Source organism: Gobius niger, assembly GCF_951799975.1.
Source record: "Gobius niger genome assembly, chromosome: 11".
Taxonomy (NCBI): domain Eukaryota; kingdom Metazoa; phylum Chordata; class Actinopteri; order Gobiiformes; family Gobiidae; genus Gobius; species Gobius niger.
In genome coordinates, this window is record NC_136862.1 from 5,265,300 (window position 1) to 5,289,146 (window position 23,847).

Sequence of the window (23,847 nt, forward strand, 5' to 3'; positions counted from 1 at the left end):
GTGATAGAAGTTCTAAAGTTTGTTTGGAGTGATATGGGAATTGAAAGAGTCTTCTGAAGTCCAGTGACGTGTTACAAAGTGCTGCTGTCCGTTACAACATGCCATCGGACTTTCCCCGCTCCGACACCTACCTTTCTTTCATTACTTCCGCCTCGTCGTAACCTTTTTCGAAAACTGAAAGCTGCGGAGGGGATCTGAGAGACATCTTGTGTCCGCTCTTGAACTTACTGAACCCAGTGCGATCGTTAAAGGGCATTTCCCCCTTTGATTCGCACTGCATACACATGACTACACGCAATCCTACACTTTTCTTCTCTCCTGTAGAATATTGCAAATGTTTTCTGTAATCCCTACACTCAGCCTTGCTCGAGAAAGTTTAAACCTCCACAGAGCAGTACACGACTTCAGTTTGAGCCAACGGTGCGGGCTGAATAACAAGGATTACGCAAACATGCATGAATGACACAAAACACAACCCCTGGAAGGTATTGACAAGGGAGAGTTATGGCTAAAAGTAAAAAAAAAAGTCAGTTAATACCCTGCAGGAGAACATTACATGACCCCGTGCTTTTGTTAAAAGTCTTTGAAAGAGTAAAAGCCTTTAGAATCCAATTTTGTAAAAAGTCGCGTACTGTGGGTGTCTGGCTCTCACTTTGATATTTCAGGTGCAATCGATTTGTGCGGCATCAAAAGCTAATGAAACAGCTCTCGTAGATTATCTCAGTGGTACCAAAAAGCACTGGCAAAGCACAACGACTCACGCCACGGGTCCATTTCAGCTCAACGGCCGGCAACGTTCAGCACAACTGAGCGGATTCAAAGGCTTTCATCACAGGTGCTGTGTGGAGATTTTATGAAAGGCTGTGTGTCTGGCATAAAAGGAGAAGGAGAAGGAGAAGAAGAAATGCAGCAGGTGAATAAGGAGAAAATAAGACATAAGAATATTTTGATTCCTCGTAGTGCCTGTGGATTTCAGCCTCTTTTAGATGGCGGGAGACGGGAGTGGACCACAGTTTGTGACTGCAAGTGAAAGCAGAGGGAGGGCAGGGAAGGGAGAGAGTTCAGCTTCCTGGATAAAGCTTGTAGTGTCCCAGATGAATATATGAAGCGTACAAGTGGGTCTTGTGTCTGGTTCCGTCTTTATTTTTCACACAGCACACAATTTCCACCAGCTAAAAACATAAGCAATGTACAATATAGCAAGCTATAAACAATCAAACATGTTGCATAAAGTGACTTGTAAGTAATACCTTTTTTCTCCTTCAATCTGGGAGCTTAAATCAGGGCCATCAAGTGCTACGTTCCTCTCTACAATGACATGTAAGAACAAATTTAAACACTTCCTGGCTCTGCTCAAAGAAAGTGATGCCATAGGGCAGGGGTATAGGCAACGTCAGGCCCGGGGGCCAAATCCAGCCCTCTGGCATAGAACCTCTGGCCCTCAAGATGATTTTGAGAAACACTAATACACAAATCACAGAGTACTTTTAACATTATTAGAGTTAAATGGGAGAAAAAAGGTAGAAATACTGTCATTACACCTAATTAGGTCAAAATACTGGCATTTGAAAGAAGTGCACTGTAAAAAGAATAATCGTTTTAAGGAAGAAATGACATAAATCTACTTGAATTAAGAGATTAAATCTAAGGTTTGAGTAGATTTGGTCTGGTCTTAGATGAGATAAAACCTCTAGTAGTCTGGCTGTTCTCTTAGTTCAGATAATTTTGTGTCATTTCAAGTGAAAAACAATTATTTTTCTGATTCCAAGTGTGTTTTATTCTTGTTCCATTGGCACTAGCATTTGTATCTTGGATTAGTTCATCCATCCATCCATCCATTTTCTTCCGCTTTATCCGGGGCCGGGTCGCGGGTGCAGCAGTCTCAGCAAAGATGCCCAGACTTCCCGATCCACACACACATTAGTTCAAACCGACTCAAATTCAACATAGAAGAACTTTAATTCAAGCAATTTTAAGTCATTTATCTCAGGATGGTAATTTTTCCAGTGTTGTGCTTTACTTTGGGCTAATAATCAGTCGCTTCGGCCCTCGGTCTATTTACAATAAAGAAAATCAGCCCTCCGCCAAGAAAACATGCCTACCCCTGCCATAGGGAAATACTTTTGTGAGTAAAATCATAAAATGATTGGCTGAGAGCAGCCGCCCAGTCGGTTCTTCTTTTGAACAGAAAGGAGGAGTGTCTGCAGTGCGGTGTACAGGAGGCTACGAGCTGCAATTAGCTGATCACGAAGAGCTTTCAACGGAAACTCGCACCATTACAAGATTTTCTTCATATTTGTCCTCGAGCCGCTGAAGCCGGAAAAAAAGCAGCACGGACACGGTAAACTACAGCCGTAGGCGCCAGAAGGAGGGAAACTGCAGGGCTGACAGAGCACGAAAGTCTGCTAAAGTGTGCTAATTTAAGCTAGGCTACTTCTCATTTGGTGCTGAACCCATGCCAAAATGATTAAATAGATGCTTGGGGGTTTAGACATGTTGTTTGATCGGACGGCAGGACAGACCAAGCCAGTATTCACAGTAACTCCCCACGCTTCTCGGGTCATTTGTATAGTGTGAGCAGGTCATGACAAAATATTATAAAGACATAAAATCATGTACAAACCCAAGCTAAACCTCTTTAAAATGCTACATGTACACAAATGAGCTAAACAAGACTAAATAATGTTGCAACAGCCAGTTTGGCATCAAGAATGAAAAAGGAAACCAACTAAACACACAAGAAAAGCAAATGTTATAAAACTTTAGTGTGAGTGAATATTATGTACAGTAGTAGAAATAATAAACAAAACGTATTTTTGGGGAAAGTCTTGTGTTTTCTGGCTTCCACATGCAGCTGTTCAATGTTGGAGATATTGACACAGTTGGAAGTGACCAGCCCTCCCTCTCGCTCTCGCTCTCGCGCTCACACCCTCCGGTCTCCATTTCCATGACAACACATTTCCATGCTGCTGCTGCTGCTGCTGACCCGGCTCCGTCATGACCGGCGTTTATTCAGAGAAAGAGAGGTCAACGGCACAACTTTGCTATTTATATCTGACATTACCCCCGCGACTCGCACCCAGTCACACTTTCAGCAACGGAAAGCAATTACGTATATTTGTGAGATTATGAGCGGATTCTGGGTCGACTTGGGTTGTGTTCTCGTGATATCAGAATGTAAAAGACTAGCATGATGGATGATTAGACCTGGTTTATGGTCAATGTGTCTGAAATAGGTCCACATGATACAAAAACTACCTTGCACCAAACAGGATTTTGTAGCGTATTTTAGAACTTGGTTGAGGTAAAAGGTGCGCTTCATCCAATCATAGAAATAAAAGAGATGTGACGTTCGATCCTAACATATGCAGGCAGTTCGCAAGACATCTATGGGAAACTTTCCATTGTCGTTCCTCTGGTCAGGGGGCTCGGGGTAGGGTTAAGGTCAGGGGTTATGATTAATGTTAGGAACAGATCACACATATTTTTCGAAACTAGATGGTCTTGGCTTTCAAATGATGTCACACTGACATACAGGCTGTAAACTCTCCAGTCTCTGAGACCCTAACCCTGATGTCGGATGTCATGTGACAGGTTAGGAAAACCACAGAAATGATACAAACAGACATGTCATACCACCCCATGCTTTTATACGTTTAAGTGTGACATCACGACTCCAACTTCTGGGTCCGAGCAGACCGGCAAATATATGAGAAAAAAGTCTTAAAAACCACAATTCTGAAACTCAACGGAGAGTTACTGAACCTACTTATTTCTCAAACTACAAAAAAACTCTTCAATACCACGATCAATATTTCTGAAACTCAACGGAGAGTTACTGAACATACTTATTTATCAGGACCATTAGCCAGAAATGCTGTACCTACTGCTGTAAAAGTATTAAAGTATATAAAGTCGCTACTTCCGGGGGTTAGCGTAGCTGCTGCTTATCATTTTTTCTCCGCTAAACCCGGATGTACCGATTTTGGTCATTATTACTTTTACAGCAGTAGGTTCAGCATTTTTGGCTAATGGTCCTGATAAATAAGTATGTTCAGTAACTCTCTGTTGAGTTTCAGTAATATTGATTGTGGTATTGAAGAATTTTTTTGTAGTTTCTCGCACATCTTCCGGTCTATGCGAACCTGGACGTACAGCTGTGACGTCACCACTTAACAAACGTATAGAGACTGACCAGTCGTCCACTCCTGCTTCTTGTATCTGTTCAAAAGCAGGACCGTCTGGAACTTTGCTTACAGCCAATCACATCTCGAAAACTTTCATATCTATCCAATCACAAATAAACCATTTGTGCTTCTCTAAGAGGCTTTTCTTCTTGTTTCCGTCTATGGAATGTTTTTTGACCCGTTCCAAACGTGCATTGGTGGAAAAAGCCGTTACGCTGTTGAATTCTCCTACGTCTAAAATCTGAACATGCCATGCCATTGTTAAACCACTAACTTCCTACTTTACAAAATATCCCGCTTGCATCATATCCAGCTTTTCTCTGATTGGTTAAAATGCTTGTCAATCACTTCCCTCCGGAGTTTGAAGAAATCACCCCTGATCCCTGATACATGCCTTTGTAAAGAAAAGCATGTATTCTGGCTGAACAGGCGACTGAGGGACATTCATTTGTGTTGGGGATTGAACGATTCAAACAGGCCCAGGAATCCGTTGGCGTCAGAATTGGGCAAATGCAGGAACAGGCAGAAAGCTAACTACCCGCGTTTCTGTGATTTCTGTGGATCCAATCTGACCGAAGTGGTACTTTATTCAGCCATCAAGGTCTTTTACTTTCATTTTGAAGTCCTCTCTGTATTTTAAGCTGTGCAACTAAAACACCAAGATGTTAAAAAGTAGTTTCAAAGCCTGGGCTGTGCATTTATGTGTCTCGTGCAGTAAAAGCGTGACCCATTATTCGAAATGGCTCGTGCATGTCCTTGTACACCATAAAAGACCCTTTCCAATCAGCGCAGCCAATTTGATGTTATTTCTCACAAAAGCCGCAGATAAAATGACCCCAGTGAACGCTAATTGAATTAATACAATCTTTTTCCCACGATTAAATATGCTCTAAAGCGTCTTTTCTTTCTGGACGGGGACGCCGGAGTGCCCGCGGTGATAGGCCCGGTAATCAGAGTCTAATCAGGTAGCTCATTCAGGAACGCCAAGCAATTATCGATAAGGAGCCAAAAAGAAGAGCTTTGTTTGGAACAGATCTCTCGCTCCTCTCTATCAGCCGTCGCTGTGAAGACGCTAAACGTCCATGAAAGGTCTATCGCAGCGGCACAGCGGGATTCGATTAGCAGGGGCCGGCCTACGTGTCAGATGATTGGCGAGAGCTGATTGAGCAATAGGGGGGAATTTTCGTAGATGGTTAAGAGTTGATGAGATGTTGGGGATCGCGCTCAAAGGGGGAGGTTGCTGCGTTAAAATCTGCCTACTACAGTGCAAATGTTCAAGTGGGAAGAGAAAGCAGTTTTTCCCTTGTTATACGTTCACACAATCCACAAAATGAAGTTCTACCAATTGATGTCACGGGAGGACGGTTAACGGCGTGAAAAGTGAACCACGTACTTTCATTTTTCTAAAGCAAGAGCGTCCTTACGTTAAAGGGACTACAGTATACAGAGTTTAATCATGTTAAAATTAAGTATATTCCTCCCCAAACATGTTCCAGCCATGTCCTAATGTGTAGAATGAGCTCGTTCACCACAACTGCCTCTAAAATCCTGCACTGTTGCTCAAAAAGGTGTCGGTCCGAGGGCCACCATTTCTCCATACTGAGATATGTTCTTACCTGAGCGAGTTGATGCGTACCTGTCTAGTCTTTGTGCATACCCGAAGCAGAGCGTGGTAGCTTCCAACTTCACCCCCGTCTGGAGCTATAGGAATACATTGGGAGAGGCCAAATGCTAACAACATCTTTGGTCGTTTTGCGTGACTGAGCGCACACACAAAGACCAGACCAGTATGTATCAACTCGTCTAAGCTCAGGTAAGAACATATCTCATTATGTATAAACGGTGGCCTGTTCCTTTAATATAGAACCTGCAGTTACGCGTAAGACCTGAGGGGGCAGTTGTGAGTGTAAAAATGACCAACTTGCATCTAGTCCCTTTAACAACCATAGGCCTACGTTATCAATAAATAGGCCGATTTACTAGGCCTTTCATAAAAATGAACTTTATATAAACCTCATTTTTACATCTTTACTTGCAAGTATTTCTTTGCACAAACGTGGATCAAAACCTTTTATAGTAAGTACAAACAAATACAGTTTTGGGAGAAGAGGACAGAAAAAAAACAAGGTTGCAGTGCATTATGGGTAATATCAGCTCTAGCAGCGGAGGATCCACAGGTGTATCCTTCTTAAATGAGTCGGAGGAGTCGAGCTTCGAGACGGCGAGTGGTCGAGTGAACTGGAACAGCACTCGGCGGCGCTGAGATGAGCTTTAAAATTAACTTTAAAATGAACAAGACATGGCTAAATTTACTTTTTGTCCCAAAAAAAAAGCATGTCGTTTTTCCATCGTTGCCGCGTTGTTAGTATCAATGTAGCCTGAAACACTTTTGGTTTGTGAAGAATTCAGCTTGCTGGCAAGGTTATCAGTATCTGCCAAATCGGTAAATGTTTCCTCCTTCATTAGGCGAGCTTCCATCGTCGTGCAGATGGAAGAGACAGCTACGGGGAAAATCACTTCAGGGAAGCGCTGTGAAACAAAAGCTTCCAAACCAAAATATTGCAATATTTAGAGTCTGATGCTGATTTGTGGGTGTGAAAATGCCTTTATAGTAGAATAGGAGAAGAATGTGTGAGCCGACCATTCACCCATTTTAACTGTTACTGGTTGGGATCTTTCACTTCTTTTCACTTAAGTCTAGTATTATATGGTATTTACTATTTGACTATAGTCATTTTTTTGGAGAAATGCTTAAGTTCAATTGAAGTTTATTTGTGTACTTTGGTCAACTTCCAAAGTGCTCCACAACAACTCGACACATACAAATAAAGTGAAAATAAAAGACAAACAGACCAAGATCCACTCAACTAGTATTGAAGGCTGGGGAGAAAAGGCGTATTTTCAGTCCGGACTTGAACTGTCCAACAGACTAACCCTGACAGACAGAGGAAGACTGCTCCACAGAGAGGGCTCTATCACCTCTCGGGTTTTTTTGCCTAGTTTTAGGAACATCTAACAGGAGCTGGTCCGCTGACGGCCGGACTCTGGACGGAGTGTAAGGTCACAACAGCTCACTCAGATAAGGTGGGCCCAAAAAGTGCAGAAAAACAATCAACAAAACCTTTTAGGCCGGAGACGGGCTGCAGGGAGTTCTGGTCCAGTCCAATATACAAGGCATTACAATAATCTAAACCCGAGTTTACAAATGAATCGGAAGAGACAACTGGTTAGAATGGCCAAATACGATGCCAAAATGTTGCTTGTGAATCAGTTTTCTGCTAATTACCTTCCTCCTCAGTCGCTGCCAAAGAACTGCCTTCAGCATATTGCAAACCACAGCACTCCTACTTTTTCCGTAATCACATTTCGAGCCGTGCCGACCTTTTGTTTTCATTTGCAGATGCGGAAAAAAAAAAAAAAATGCTAAAACTCGTCGTCATTAATCGATAGGTTAGCATCCCGGGCTGCCTGTGGGTGTCGGCAAAGCCACAGCTAATCCACGAGGTTCACAGCCCGTATTACGCATCCCATCACGGCTGGAGGGCACGGAGCGGATATTGACTTGGCTGGCGATCAATTCGGAGAAAGAACGGGCTGGGGAGTTTTAAAGAGCCGCGTGGCAGGAGAGGTGGCACATAGGAGTTCAAAGTTCATCGGATTTCACAGACGAAGGAAGAAGTAAGAAATATTAACTGGACATACTGACAAAAAAGTGTTTTGTCCGAGGAAGGTTATCTCATTCCTTTTGATGGAACTGTGCTCTCCACAGACCCAATTTTTCTACTTTTAACGTTCTTATACTCTTAATGACCAGCGAGACTCAGAAAATGCTGTTGATGCAGAAGGAAATCAAACAATGGATCTGGATGAGGACTTAACCTATTTAAAACTCATATCCGGCTGCCTTTAGTCAACATCTCCATGGAGACGAGCTGGAGATGTTACAATACAGTTACAGTCAGTTCTGAGGAGACGGAAATGAATGCTTGTATTTTGTTCTGTTAATTGGGTGAAATGTTACACGGTCAGGCTTTAATATTCTCTGTATTGTAGGTCTGTGGTTCTCAATCTTTTTAAATGGCACCTCTGAGAATGTTAGTCTTTCAAAGAACCCTGGTCGTGTGCTTCACAGCCTGAAGGCCCCAGGTTCGATCCCTGTCCGGTGGCCTTTCTGTGGAGTTTGCACGTTCTCCTCTGGTTTCCCCTACCACTAAAAACATGTACAATAGGCCAGAATGATTGAGTGTGTGGGTGAGTGGTCAGAGGGGCCGATGGCGCAGATAGACACAGACGGCAACGCGCCATACTTCCTTTCCCCTCATTTTGGGAAACACAATAGTAGGAATAGAAGGCATATATGGCTTAGCTGAGTCTTGCCCGGATACCTCCCTGTTCGTCCCTATTTTGTTGCGCCTCTTGTGACGCCTCCACTGTGCTGCAGGTGCCTCTTCAGTGCTTCAGAAGGAGACATTTGTCGGTCCCAAATGTCTTCAGCTCATATGCTGTTTTACTTTTTTATTGAGTACAAAACTATATTCATTATTCAGCATTTGTTAAAGTACTTTTGGAGTAATTATAGAGTAATCCCCCTCAACTGCTTCAAACATGACCATATGGGCAATGCCGTCGCTTCCGTCCGTCTACCCCAGGGCAGCTTTGGCTCCAATAGTAGCTTAAGAACCACTGAGTATGGAGTGAATGAATAACGATTACAGCGTTTTGAGAAACTTAGTAATACAGGGTTGTAAAGCGGAATGCAAATGTTAAGACATTATTATTATTATTATTATTATTAAACCAGAGACAGAGCAAACTTACATGCAATACTTTGATAGAAATGAAATTGTAAAGAAGAAGACCGTCTCTCACCAAGTTTGTAAATCACAATATGAATAATATTTTTTCCGCTCCGTTGTGACCTTACCTGTGTCTGTGTCTTTGCAGACGCTCCAAAGATCCAGGGCCAGGTGGCGATCTACACGTGGGAGGGGAACGCCGCCAACATCAGCTGTGAGGTGGCGGCTCACCCCTCGGCGGAGATGCTCTGGTTCAGAGACGGATTCCAACTTCCCAACGCAAACTCCAGCAACGTCAAGATCTACAACACGCCGAGCGTCAGCTACCTGGAGGTCTGGGAACAGATCTGTAGTTTGTATTTATACAACGTATTCTCCCCCAAAGGGAAACCTCTCTGCATTTGAGCCATCCTTTTATCATGCAGTTATTTGTTTTTGTTCTGTATATCCTGAACAGAAACTTACTTGGTGTAGGGTTTTGTTTCAATCACTCATGATAATCCAGCATGTTTAAATAATGTTCACCTCTGTGCACACTCTAGTAAACGTCACACAGAGGAATCCACATATTTCTGAAGTCTCCTCCAAACTCCTTCATTGAGATGATTTTACCTTCAATTTGAAACACTTGCATTTACACTGCTGTTGTATAAACAGCATGTCGCCCTCTTCTGGTGTTTTTTATAACTACATTTTTACAAATGTGAAGAAATGCTAATCCCCAAGGGCGGTTTAGACCCCATGGGTGAGAGGATCGTTGGACTTGACATCATATTTAAACACATTTTTGATGGACAACACTATATTTTAGTTGCCTGGCCATCTGTCCACTCCTGCTTTTTGTATCTGTTCAAAAGCAGGACCGTCAGGAAGAGTGTACCTGCTTCATCTTCTCTAAGAGGATTTTCTTCCTGTTGCCGTCTATCAAATTTTTTTCGTCCCGTTCATTCAGTTAAAAAGCCGTTAAGCTTTCTTCTTCAATTCACCTACATTTTAAATTGGAACCAAGTTGCAAATGACTCAGCCTGGGGATCCCCATGCTGCTGTGTGCGAATCATTTCAAACTTCACAGCAGCCTGGGGACCATGGCCGAAATCTTCACATGGATTTGGGGAACAATCACTGAACGAGGAGGGACGGCAAGACGATGACGCACTATTCGATAAACAGAGGCTTGTAGTTTGTTTACGGATAAAAAAGAAACGTTTATTTACAGATGCAACATGACAGCAGCAGACGCAATGCCATTTTTCCAACAAGCTTTAGACCAGGGGTAGGCAAGTTTGTGTCATGGAGGGCCGATTTTCTTCATTGCCAAAACACCAAGGGCCGAAACACACAACTGTAGCTAAAAGTAAAGTGTCTTTTTTCTACAAATATAAGTTTTGCCCATAATATGACCTAATGGGTTGTTTTGCTGGGATATGCGGAAAAACTGACAGCATTTCCACATTTTAGAGTCATTTTCATGTATTTGGTCTCTGATTTATGAATAAATGTTTCTTCAAAATTCTCTTGGGAGCCAAAGGTTTTATGCTGGAGGGCCGAATTTGGCCCCCGGGCCTGACGTTGCCTACCCCTGCTTTAGACCGTGTTCTAAATAGTTTAGCTTGATGGTTTACAGCGGGTACGTCATTGGATACAATTGATACGATTGGCTGTGGCTACTGCATATGATAGACATTCATAGCGCCAAATAAACGCCTATGGACGATCGTAAACCACACCTCTCCTATGAGAAAATGAATTGGTGGTCCCCCGACTAAATATAATTTGTGATATTTAGACTAAATATAACTTGTGATATTTGGTCTGGATAGCCAGGCTAAATGACTCCTTGTATGCTTATGTTTTTGTGGCATAAAAGACATATATTAGTCTCTCTTCTATACATAAAATACGCCGCATGCCGTTCATGTCATATCTGGCTTTTCTCTGATTGGTTAATATTCAAGCCAATCAGGCTTGATCGGAAATTCAAAGAAACCCTTGATCCCAGACTAGGAAAAACTTCAATAAGGCCTAATCTTGGACCTTTACATGGGAAGTCAAAGAATTGTAGAAAAGTAGGGAATCATACAAACAGACAGAAAAATATAAATTGTAATTTCGCACCACTTTGACGGCATATTATTTATTTCCCTGTGGTTTCTTGCACTATCGAATACACAGGGTAAAAACCTAAAAAAAACGAGGCGCCGACGTGACTCACTTCATTGTGCGCCGGCCAAACACCGAAATGTGCTTATCCGCGCCGACACACGCTCGTTCAGTGTGCAGTCGGAACAGACAGGGAAAATAAAGCCAATCTCGTCACAACAATGGGCCCCGTGTTTACACAGAAACTCATTAAAATTAATAAGTTATGGAATAAGAGGGGAAATTTCATTAACTGATAACAAACAGCCGCATGGGAAAGTGGAAGGGAACATGAAAAGATTTGAGGTAAACGCAACAAATTATATTCCACACGTATAGGCTCTCCTGTTTAATCAGGGTCCACGTATTGTTGGACCGGTGTATTACGAGTACATTCATTTTTGTTTTGCCTCAATCGCGCCCAAACAGCGGCGGTCAGAGTGCGTGATTTCATTAGCTCAGTGAAAATACAGATACAACGAGCCAAATATCAGTCCGATGAAAGTGACAAATGAGCTTTATGGAAACAAGGCAGGGACAAAACTTCATCCTTGTGGTGAGTCATTGGCATTGACAGTTTGACAGCACCACCTTCTGTCCTGGAGTCCAACAGCATCTCTTTTACTTTGGAGCCTTTGATTGTATCTTTTCTTTGGTGTTGAATGGTGTGAAATGTTTGAAGATATTTGAACATTTTCTCCTTTTTCTTTGCGTTTCCAGATCAACCCAGACTCTCAGAATGACTTCGGGAGCTACAACTGCACAGCCATGAACAACCTGGGCTCCGACCACAAAGAGTTCCTTCTCATACAAGCCGGTGAGACACGCAATCCGGGCTGGAAATGGGTTCATTTATTTTCTGAATTGAGGAACCAACTACACTTGATTTACAATGTGGAAAGCCACTGGGAAGTCAAAGCAAGACAAATGGAGACTCTTCATCCAGCAGCAGCAAAGTTTTAGAAAGCTAATTTTCCCATTTTCAAAACATGAAAGGAGAAAAAATTAGAGTTTAAACTGTTAGCTGTAATCCCAACTCGTTTCTACTGGGTTTCCTTTGGGCATTAAAAGTCATTAAATTAGTTATGGTAGTTTAAAACATATTAGGTTGCAGATTGGGCATTTTAATTGCTCAAAAATGTCCCCCCTTGTCTAATTCTCTTTCCACTGTTTGATGAAATGTTCCATTCAAATATAGTATTTGGGCTTCAAAATGGCATAAAAAGCGTAAAATTTGACTTCCTTCTGCCTCTATAAACCCTGCTATCTCTCTGCCTGACCGGAATAATAAATAAGTGAAACATCACCACAAAAAAAAGGGTCAGAAACTCTAATACGTCGGATACAAATCCTTTAGCTTTGATCACAGCACATTCATGTGGTTTTGTTTCAATAAAAGCTTCTGCAGCGTCCACAGATCCAGTGTTACATTCAGTTTTCATCAAGATTTTTTTTAATCTGATCTTTATCTAACCAGGAAAGTTCCACTGAGATTAAGAATCTCATTTTCAGAGTTATGGCCCCAGAGGGGAACCTATTGTAAATGTTTTTAGTGGTAGGGGAAACTGGAGTACCCGGAGGAAACCTGTGCAGATTGGGGGAGAACATGCAAACTCCACACAGTATCGACCCCTCCAGGTGAGAATTGAACCTGGGACCTTCTTGGTGTGAGGCCCGTGCGTGAACCACTGTACCACTGATGATGGGAGAGTGTGACCACTGTGCAAAGCCTTCTCCAGCACATCCCAATGATTCTCAAGATAAGATAAGATAATCCTTTATTGATCTCACAATGGAGAAATTCACTTGTTACGTTCAGCTCTCAAGAAAAACAGACAAGAAATGTGGAAACAGTTAAATAGTAAATCTTATGTACAATGAGTTATAACAAAAAGCTTAAAGGGACTATACAGAGTTTAAAAATGTTAAAATTATGTATTTTCCTCCCCATACATGTTCCAGCCATGTCCTAACGTGTAGTATGAGCCCAGACCTGTTCACCACAACTGCCTGTAAAATCCTGCACTGTCACTCAAAACGTTGTTACTTCGGGTCCGAATTGCCGCCATGCACAAGCTTAATATAGAAGGTGCAGTTACACGTATGACCTGAGGTGGCAGTAGTGAGTATAAAATGGTGAACTTGCATCTAGCCCATAGACTGTATATATAAATGGACAGCTTCTCCTCACATCTCCCCGTTTACCATAATGACTACGGTCATGGGGGAAGTCATGGCGGATTTACAGACTCCCCCTCCCCAGCTCTGACGAAGCATGTTCCTAAAAAGGACATAAGGGCGGGTTCTTCACTGTAGACTCGGCCCTCGCGTGGCGTGTAGCTCGCGCTGCCCCAATGCTAACAGCCCGACCCTCATTAAGCACGAGATTTCTAAAATTCTTCTTACGAAAACCAGCCTAGTTTCTTTAATTTTGACTAATCCAGCGTTATCTCAGGAGGAATATCTAGCCTAGTCTAGTGTTGAAAAAATAGAAACCAGGCGTTCAAGTTGTTTTTAACGTGTCTAAACTCCAGTGCTTTTCAATGGGGCACTAGCGGCTATATGGAGGTACTACAGCAATGGCGGAGCAATGGCGGCCTCTAGTGCCGTGGGCATAAAGCAGAGCAGCCAGCGGCCATTGATCTAGCCCCTTTAAGAAGTATGCTGGGAAAATCAACGATGCCTTGCCATTGATAGAAAAGTGTTTTTTTGTTTTTTTTCTCAATACAAATATACAGTTTCTTGTGTGGACGATGACATAGAGCACATTAGTCACCACTTACGCAGCCAACCAACCGGCTCAAGCCCCAGCGTAATTTCCAACAATTTCCGAGATCACAAAACACCCACGCCGCGGAGAGCGCCGACATAATTGGAAGGTGTGCCGTCGGGCTAATAACATGTACACACCAACACGCAGCAGTTTAAATTGGAAGAGGCAGTCGACTTAAAACCGTAGTGACTTTTTGACTCGCCGTTTGAAAAGCGTTCCTGTATTTGCCGCGATTGATATGCAAATAGTCGGGGACTCATTAGAGCGAGTGGGGGCCGCGGTCTTTTGTAAATAGTCCGCGGTAACAACGCCCCGCCGAGTAACAAGCCTTTTGGCGTTTGGAGGTTTTTATGACGATGAAAGTGCCACCGCGGATTCAAAACATGCGATCATTATTTCTACGTTAGAGCAATTAGTCCGTTTAGTGAATTGTCATTAAGCTGTTTAATTTGGATTTTGAACTCCAGGTAGATTTTCCTTTTGTGTTTCCAGTCCTGGTGTAACGGAGCCGTCGAGCCGTCAGATGGTTAACAAAGGAGTTGAGTTGTTGGGCCTTAACTCATGTTGTGAAGTTGTAAAACACGAAGAAAAGACTTTTGGCAGTTTCAATCCACACACGAGGAGAAACTTGCTCCTAATGCTCCGCGAGACACTGAGCCGAGCATTTAAAAGCAGCCTTTTCTTTTATGTCCCTTTGTTTTAGTTGAGCCTGTTAGTTTATTGGGACAATGTGCAAACACATTAGAAAAGATGCTTTTTCATCAGGGTTGTTTTTGGCAGAACTCTTAGTTTAGTTTTAGTCTTTTGGGCGAAAATGTGCTTAGTTTTAGTCCCATTTTAGTCATTTCGGATTGTGACGGTTTTAGTCAAGCCCTATTTGCTCGGGATGAGAAATACCTGGGGGCGTCGGTCATTATTATTATTATCATTCTTACAAACGTTTTTTTCCATAAATGACGGATAGATAATGAACACTGAATGATGACAACAAGGCTTTGATTCATTGGAGTTGCCAGCGCTAAGTTAATAGGTTTGTGTATGAGATTTGCTCTAGCGACAAAAGCCGTTTCTTACCGCACGTTTCCACAAACACAGCATCAGCGTCACGTCTTCATTTAAAATAGACATAAAACAGCAGTTTCCTTTTTCTTTTAATCTGTTCGCTCTGAAACAGTCTCCTCCGACTAAACTTTGTGCGCTGTACTTCCGGTCCACATCGTTTTTCTCTTTTTTACTTTTGAAATCGATGAAAAAAACAGCATTTATGTCGGAGTAATGGCTCGATAGCATGATATTATTACTATACTGCAGCTTAAAGGAGCTAGATGCAAGATGGTCATTTTACACTCACTACTGCCACCTCAGGTCTTTCGTGTGACTGCAGGTTCTATATTAAGCTCATGCATGACGGCGCTTCGGACCCGAAGTAAACTCTTTTTGAGGCAATTGTGGTGAACGGCGTCTCTGTCCCGCTGTCGCTGCTTTGCTCTCAAGGCTCTTCATGAGGAAGCGGCGCCACATAATCTGTGATTGATAAATCCACTTCCCAACATGTTCGTTGTAAAAAAAAAAGTCTTTTGCGTTTTTCTCAAAACTTGGGCTGCCAACTTGTGTCCCTGGTTCTAGTGACTGGGCATATATGCTGTTTGCACTTAATTAAACTTTATTACACAGGTTAAAAAAACTTTTAAAACTCCGACATGTCGATTCACACGGGACTAGAATCACCTGAGGACATCGGAGTTTGCAGAATTACTCTAAAGCTTAAAATCGGGGGGATTTTTTTCCTTCTAAAATACTGACATGGCAGATTCGAATGGGAATAGAAGCCCAGAGGACATCAGTAATATTTACTTTTTACCTGAGGCCCTCAGGTAATTCTAATCCCGCGTGAATACGGCTTTCATCTTTAGTTATTAATTATTAGTATTTCAACAGATTCAACAGGTTACACCACAGAAATGTCGTCACTGTGATCACGGTGTTTCCCAAAAGCGGCCGCCCTCCTCCTCCTCTGATCATCACTTCAAGTTTTTTTACTAACAGCGCCGTCTGCACATCAATTCATCAACATGCTGTCTGTGTTCATACACTACGCTTTTTAATTGGGGGAAAACTGTCCTGAGAACAGCTAAAATCCCAGTTTGATCAAGCTCTTTCTTGTCGCACAAAATACTCTCTCCCACTTTTGTCTCGTCAATGTAAACTCATAGCATCGTTACATTCATGAATTGTCGCTTTACTCCGGTTATCGGTTAGTTTCCATTCAGATCTAAATGAGGAGTTCTTTGCCAGTCTCTGCCCATTCAGTTCAATGTTCAAAGGCTTCTACTTCGCACAAAAGGAGCGATGACCTGGCGAGTTTGAACTGTTACATGGTGGCTACGCTAACTACAGGAAAATTCATAGTTCAAGTTTGAGTTCAAGTTTATTTACGTAGCCCATGACAGCTCAAAGTGCTTCATACGATTTGTGGGATCAAATACAAGGGCACAGACGCATAATGCTCTGCTCTCCAAATCTACCTCTTCACAACTAAAGACCTCACTCAATCATCTACAGTGTTACCGGTACTACGATTAAAATGACAAAACTGCTTATTTACCAGTAACTATGAAAGACTTTTTGTAATATTTTGACAGCTGAAACCAGGTTATGATTGATAAAATGTCAGAAATGTATGAAAACTATAAAGTCTGGCTGGAATTGCAGACATTATTTTGAGTTTGTCTCGTGTAAAGCAAAGAATATTGTGGTCCATCGTCTGTGCTGGAAACAAGACGTTCTCAGCTGCGAAAAACTAACAGCCTGGTTTGATGATGGAACAAAGTAAACATTAGATTTCAATACGAGATTATTATTTAGCTCATGTATCGAGCTCCAGGTCTTTTACAGTGGACATATCAAGCATAGGGCTTCAAAATAGACATAACACCATTGAGGCGCCTTAAAGGGACTGGATGCAAGTTGGACATTTTATACTCACTACTGCCACCTCAGGTCTTATGCCTAGCAGCTTCTATATTAAGCTCATGCATGACGGCATGTGCAGTGACAGTGCAGGATTTTAGAGGCAGTTGTGGTGAACAGGTGGTTGTGGTGAAGAATTAACGCTCTAACTCATGCCCTAGAGGCCATAAGCGCCACTGCAGGTGTCGTAGCATGTTATGTTTTTTTACTCATTAATTGGCTGTGAGAGTAAATACTACACTGACAGAAAAGTCAAAGGGAGAGAGGGATATTGTACATCCAATTACACAATGTAAATATTTTTTTTCACTCAAACTTGGCTGTAACTACTGTTTAAGTCGCGCTAGCCCACAGTTAGCTTTGCCCATTAGCCTGTTTGCTACTTCTTCATGATTCTATTAGTGTGTATTGCGCCTCCGACCTTGGGGCAGGGAAGTTGCAAGGGTGCTTTTCTAGACAAAGCACACCAGGGGGAGATGAAAGACCCCCAATCCTCCGATTAACACTTGTACTACCCCCAGAGGGACTTCGGAAAGATGAATCAAGTTGGTCTGATTAAAACATGGCTTTTCTGAAAAGGTAAAGGTAAAGCCCACACTGTATTAGAATGACCTTGGGACCTCAGGTCAGAAGTAAAAATTACTGACGTCCTTGGAGTTTCTATTGCCGTGCAAATCTGCAATGTTGGTGATTTTAAAAGGTCAAGACAAGTTTATTTATGCTGCACATTTCACACACAAGGCCACTCAATGCACCTAAAATGTCCCCCACTTTTTACCTTGATTAATGCAAACTCAGGTAACTCTAGTCCCGTGCGTATCCACTTGCCAGTGTAATGAAGTCTAAATAAGGGCAATACGATAGATAGAATTAATGGTCTAACTCATGCCCCTAGAGGCCATAGGCGCCACTGCAGGGGTTGTAGCATGTTATGTTTTTTTTCTCATTAAATGTCCGTGAGAGTAAATACGACGCTGACAGAAAAGACAAAGGGAAAGAGGGATATTGTACATCAATTTCTTTCACTCAAACTTGGCTAAATACTGTTTAAGTGGCGCTAGCCCACTGGTAACTTTGTCCATTAGCCTGTTAGCTTCTTCTTCGTGATTCTATTAGTGTGTATTGCGCCTCCTACCCGGGGGCAGGGAAGTTGCAAGGGTGGTTTTCTGGACAAAGCACACCAGGGGGAGATGAAAGACCCCCCAATCATCCCATTAACACTTGTATTACCCCCAGAGGGACGACGGAAAGGATTCATGAAGTTACTGAGTTCTTCTTTAAATAGTAATAATTCAACCCAGGGCAGGCGCTAGAGTTGGAGAAGACTTCGACTGGGGCTCCTCCTGCTGGCAGCACGCCTTCAAACACACGTCTCAGAACTGATATACGTTCGATTATAGACTTATAAAATTTGAATACATTCACTTTGGTCATGGCAGTACCTTTACGCTGTGCGACGGTTGTTTGTTGCAGAGGTGCCGTCTTCCCCGGAGATCCTGCAGGTGGAGCCGTTCTCCAGCACCGCCGTGGTGGAGTTCGACGAGCCCGACTCTTCAGGAGGAGTGACCATTCTCAAGTACAGGGTGCAGTGGCGCCTGCCGGGGCTCGTGTGGAAGGCCCAAGAGTACGACGCGTCTGATGGTGAGCCACTACGAAAACTACATCGACTACTACGACATACTACTACTTCTCCAACCAGAGCCACGTGTTGAACATCAGAGAGAATCCAATCACTTCTAGACGATGATCAGATTTCCTCTACCTCAGATTTGTCTTTTGTTTAAAGACCCTTGAATTTGGCTGTCTTCTTCCCCTTGAAAGTCTATTTATGCTCCACCATGCAGCCTACGACATCCGCTGGAAATGCAGGTTCCTGATTATTTTCTTATGATAATTAGCCACTTCCCAGCAGCTGTTGTTCTTAGCCAAATTTAATTTAAACTGCCTGATTCCTCACGGCTGCAGAAGGTAATTAGTAATGGTTCCTTCTGTTGGTAAGAGTGATATTTTTCATGTGCTGAAATCAGTCCTGAATAACCTGCTCGTGTTTTCAATGCATTTCGAAGTCATATAGGACACTTATCTTGCACATATCAGCACTCAAATGTTCTCCTTTATGCAGTTTCTAGCAGCTGTCGATATCTTTGTTAGATTTGGTTATTTCAGTTGCAAGCTTTGATTAGACAGCAATGTTGGCAGATTCATGAAGCACATAAGAATGAATTGGAAGGAAAGGTCAGTAAAAGAAAGCTGCCTGTTTTGCAGAAGCCAAAAAACAAAAATCGAATAGACTATTTTTTGCTGTTCACTTTGTGATACAAGCGCCAAATTTAGCATGAACGTGTCACAGGAGCTTCAGAAAAGAAATACAATCCGCGGTGTCATCTTTCAAGTGGGTTTCTAACTATACCTGCGAGGTGTCAGGCCTTGATAATGATATTTTTGTTTCCTTTTTGTTGCTGCTGGTATTTTTATTTAAAGCCTTCCCCGACCAGTTTCGAGATATAAACATTTTGCCCCAGCTTCTGTTGAGGGACGAGGATCACTTTGTCAGAGGTTGATGAAGTTTGGTACAAAATATCCTGAGATGATGAAGATGAATCAAGTTGGTAGATTTAGAACTTGGCTTTTCTGAAAAGGTAAAGGTAAAGCCCTTCTCGCACTGGATTAGAATGACCTTGGGACCTCAGGTCAGAAGTAAAAATTACTGCCGTCCTCGGAGTTCCTATTGCCGTGCAAATCTGCAATGCTGGTGGTTTTAAAAGGTCAAGGCAAGTTTATTTATGCTGCACATTTCACACACTCAATGCGCCTAAAATGTCCCCCACTTTTTACCTTGATTAATGCAAACTCTTTAGGTGATTCTAGTCCCATGCGAATCCCCTTGCCAGCGTAATGAAGTCTAAATAAGGGCAATACGATAGATAGACGTGTGAGTGCATCAGGTCCACTTTGTAGGTTTGAGAGTGTTGTCGACCTTCAAGGATGAGGCCGGAGCAATAGTAAAAACTGAGAACAGTGACTTGCTGTGTAATTGTGTTCAAGCAGTCAAAGAATAGCATCTGAGGCACTTCCGTGTGTTGGTCCAGGCAAAAAAAAAGGCCTTGTCTTGACAAAGACATGACAGACAAATGCGTTGGCCGTCCACATGATTAAATTTGCCCGTGTTCGTCTTTTTGATAACATGTTTATCCATTTAATGGCTGGTGTACATGGCAAGATTTTTTGTGTCTTTTGAGAGAATCAATTTGCAAGATTGCTGGTCTCCACTGTGCGATAGTTCAAAGTGTTGTTGTAGTTTTGTTGTATTTTCAGGCTTCAGACGGCGTGTGTTTAGCTGTGATTGGGGAAAGTACTGTAAAACACAAAGTCGGACCCTCTCTTGCGGCGTTGACGAGAAACTTGACACATCCTAGTTCCAGAGTACGTCAGAGTCTGCCGGTTGCAGCTCGTCTTCTTCTATTTCAGATCTTTGTCACACTGCACGGCCAGCAATTTTGAGCTACAACCAAAGATTTTCCCAAAGACGAGTGATCATTTTTTGCAGCCAACATTGCACAGCGTACACCCGGATTATAAAACAAAGGAAAACTAAAATGTTACACAGACGTGAACCAGGAGCACGACCCCGTTATTGTGGCAACGTTAGACCAACCAATGACGGCTCTGATGGGAAAAGTTGGATGCGTTTGCTGCAAAGCTTCGACGGAGGCTAAACTTCAGACGGAACGGATTAAAAGAGAAAGGAAGCTGCTGTCCGATGAAAAGAGATAAATCCAACAGACTTGATGATGTGGTCGCATGCGTGCGGAAAGAAATACTTTCTTGAGTCAGCGCTCGCAACACAAATGAATAAAAGGCTTATTGTCATCATTAAGTGTCGGTATCGATCCGTCATTTCCAGTAAAACTCTGTAAAAATGAGTGAATTACTGACTTTGCTCATCCCATGCGAATGCCCATAAAAGTAACCGTTGTCCTGAGGTAATTTCAGTTTTAGGTAGTTCTAATAGGGCTTTAGATTCAAAGAGAATTCCTGCCATATTTGGTGCTTGTATCAAGAAAGCAAACAGCTTTTTTGACCTAATCTGCTCCACTGAGATGACTCACTTCAAAGCGGGCTCTTCTTGAAACACCGTTCGTCTCAGGAAACATCAGATGTGGTGAAAAAGCAGTGGCTGATGAGACTCCTGCCGCGCTCCTGTTTTAGCGCCGCTATGATCCTCGGCGCTCGCTGTGATCCTGTCTGAATTAGTCCCTCAACAGTTGCCACTTAGCCTCACTTCAATGAAAGCGCTTCCTAATAACGCCGAGCAGAGCCAGGTAGACGGCTTTTGATTCACGTGGCGGGGTCGCTGTTTTTGCCCAAATCTCCCGGGAGGCATTAGTTCCATTAGTTCTGCGAAGAAACGTGGCGGGAAAAAAAAAAAAAAAAGCCGCTCCCGAGTTCGCCTTTTTATGACAGGAACAACATGATTTTAAAGACTGGCGCTCTCGCCTGAGGGAGTGTGTTTGGTGCTTGTTAGTCGCCCAAGAGCGCCATTCTAACTTCGAATGAAAAGTGAACGCAATTAGCTCTAATGACTGGCTCGCAGTTTTAAAACAACGGCAATTATTTCCTCAAACTAACCGGCCATATTCATGAAACGATTTTAAAATGACACTTCGAAAAGACAACACACTTTACCTGCCAATCTAATTGTGATGAATTGCCAGTGATTAGTTTAAGAGAAATGACCATGCTCAGTTCCACACGCTCCACCTCGCAACAAGGCGGTCCTGAGTTCACTTCCTTGACCGTGTTGGGCCTTTCTGAGGAGTTTGGATGTTCTTGCTGTAGTTGTGCAGGTATTTCATCAAGCTACATTGTTTACAAGTGGACTGAAGCGAAATAACCTGTCTTGACTACAAGCCGGGCTCCAGAATTGAAGAAGCGTCCCTGCTGCTCCTGACAAGGTCCCCCAGACTATCCATATGGAATAAGAACTGCCACAAAGAGACTCCATGCGACTCTTTGAGATCCTCTTGGTATTCGACAGGTCTCTGAGACATTGTGGGGATGCCGAGCACAGCAATGGATGAATTTCCCATGTGGATTAATAGTACAGTGTTCTGAACAAATTGTGTTTGCAACATTGCCACAGCTGCTTGAGAACTGCGTCCGCTGTCTCCGCTGACTCTGCAACTCTCTCCAGTGAGCTAGGCCCGTAGCCCTGAGACACTCCTCGTCTCAAAAGCCCCTTTGCCCCATGGATCGATGACAGCATCAGACTTTTCTAAGGGTTGTTGAGTTTGCACAACAGATCAAATGCTAACTTTTGCAGTGCTGCTAGCTCAAATGCCTTTAGCGGTTGCTGCATTAGCCTACTGGTACTTAGTGCTTCTTTCTAATTATTAAAGTGCTGATTGGGTGCTTTATCCTTCAAACTCCACTCTGTTTATTCTGCTCACGCTGCAACAAGTGGGCAAAAACCACAAGCATAAGCATAAATACAGTAGTTGTCACTGAAGAAAGGTCGAGCAGACCTTTCTCATAACAGTGACACTTAAAATGTGCATATCTAATCCTATTCTTCAAATAGAAAGTGCCGACAAGACTTTTTTTTTACATTTCTGACATTGAATTTGATGTATTTTTTTACTGAATACAGCATATGTTTGTGAAATTAAGCCAAATATCAAAATATAGTATCCAAACTAACATCATTAAACCAGATTTTAAATGTTTTGCACCTTAAATTATTATAAATGCAAATTACATTGTACAGAGTGTTGAGTGATTTTGGTGTCATGGCCTGAAAAGTTTGGGAAATCCTGGACTAGACCAGAACCAGAAATCACTTCTCAGGCTGTGGGGCTAACATGAGCTTGATTCTAAGTCAATTTGCGACCACATAATGATCTTGTTCAACATTATGGGTTTTCAGTTTCTCTATGATGATAAATGAGATGATCATCATAGTAAAGCTTTAATATATGATCAGCTGTGTTGTGGCCACTCCTGCCTTAAGACTGATGCGACTTTCGCCTCAAGATCTTTTTTTCTCACATCTATGTAGTGGATAAAAGACCATCATTTATCCTCCCATGTGGTGAAGTCAGCTTTCGACAGTGCCCCATTTACAAGCGTAAGAGAACACACAGAGAATTGGGTCTGAAAGTCAGTGGAGTGGCGGTGGCTGAGAGCTAGATCGTACGCCCACAAATCTGAACGTTGGCAGTTCAGAGCCAGCTCAGACGAAGGCGTACTGTCATTTTGCTCTTGAATGAGGTACTTCATCTGTTTGAAGGCGTTGGTTTCATCGCGTAACCGGCGCCGTTTGTAGTTTTGTGACGGCTCTGTGTGAAATTCTCTTTGGAGACTCCTGTGTTCCAAACTCCATAGGATTTATAGTAGGTGCAAAACCAACTCCACTGAGGATATTTAGAAAGAAGAAGGGAAAGAGTGAGGGCACCTTTGGGCTGATTTAGGGAACAAACCAAATTGCACATATATACCATTCCATGAAATATTCGACACGAGTTGATACATACCTGTCTGGTCTTTGTGCATGCCTGTGGAAGAGCTTGGTCACTTCTTACTTCACCACGTTTGGAGCCATAGGAATGTACTGGGAGAGGCCAAATGCTAGCAACATCTTTGGTGCTTTTTGCTTGACTGAGGGCACACAGTTCTTCCATACTGTGATATGTTCTTTCCTGAGCTTAGACGAGTTGATATGTACCTGTCTGGTCTTTGTTCGTGCCCGTGAAAGAGCGTGGTAGCTTCCAACTTCATTTGGAGCCATAGGAATATGCTGGGTGAGGGCAAATGCTTACAACATCTTGGGTCAGTTTGCGAGATTGAGGGCATGCGCAAAGACCAGACAGGTACGCATCAACTCGTCTGAGCTCAGGTAAGAACATATCTCAGTATGGGAAAACGGTGGCCTGTTCCTTTAAGGGTCTATCTCAGCGGCCTGGGGACCTGAGAGGAAAGGGTT

At 42.8% G+C, this 23,847-nt stretch overlaps 1 protein-coding gene across 3 annotated transcripts in view; it reads left to right on the top strand.

Annotated features, from left to right (window-relative positions):
- ncam1a (neural cell adhesion molecule 1a) overlaps nucleotides 1–23,847 on the top strand; it is a 615,586-nt gene that overhangs the window by 519,183 nt on the left and 72,556 nt on the right. For all 3 annotated transcript variants that reach the window (XM_079565591.1, XM_079565592.1, XM_079565593.1), the window contains 3 exons: nucleotides 9,132–9,316; nucleotides 11,843–11,939; nucleotides 18,339–18,506. In XM_079565591.1, the coding sequence (XP_079421717.1) occupies nucleotides 9,132–9,316; nucleotides 11,843–11,939; nucleotides 18,339–18,506 (450 nt within the window). The remainder of the gene's footprint in view (nucleotides 1–9,131; nucleotides 9,317–11,842; nucleotides 11,940–18,338; nucleotides 18,507–23,847) is intronic.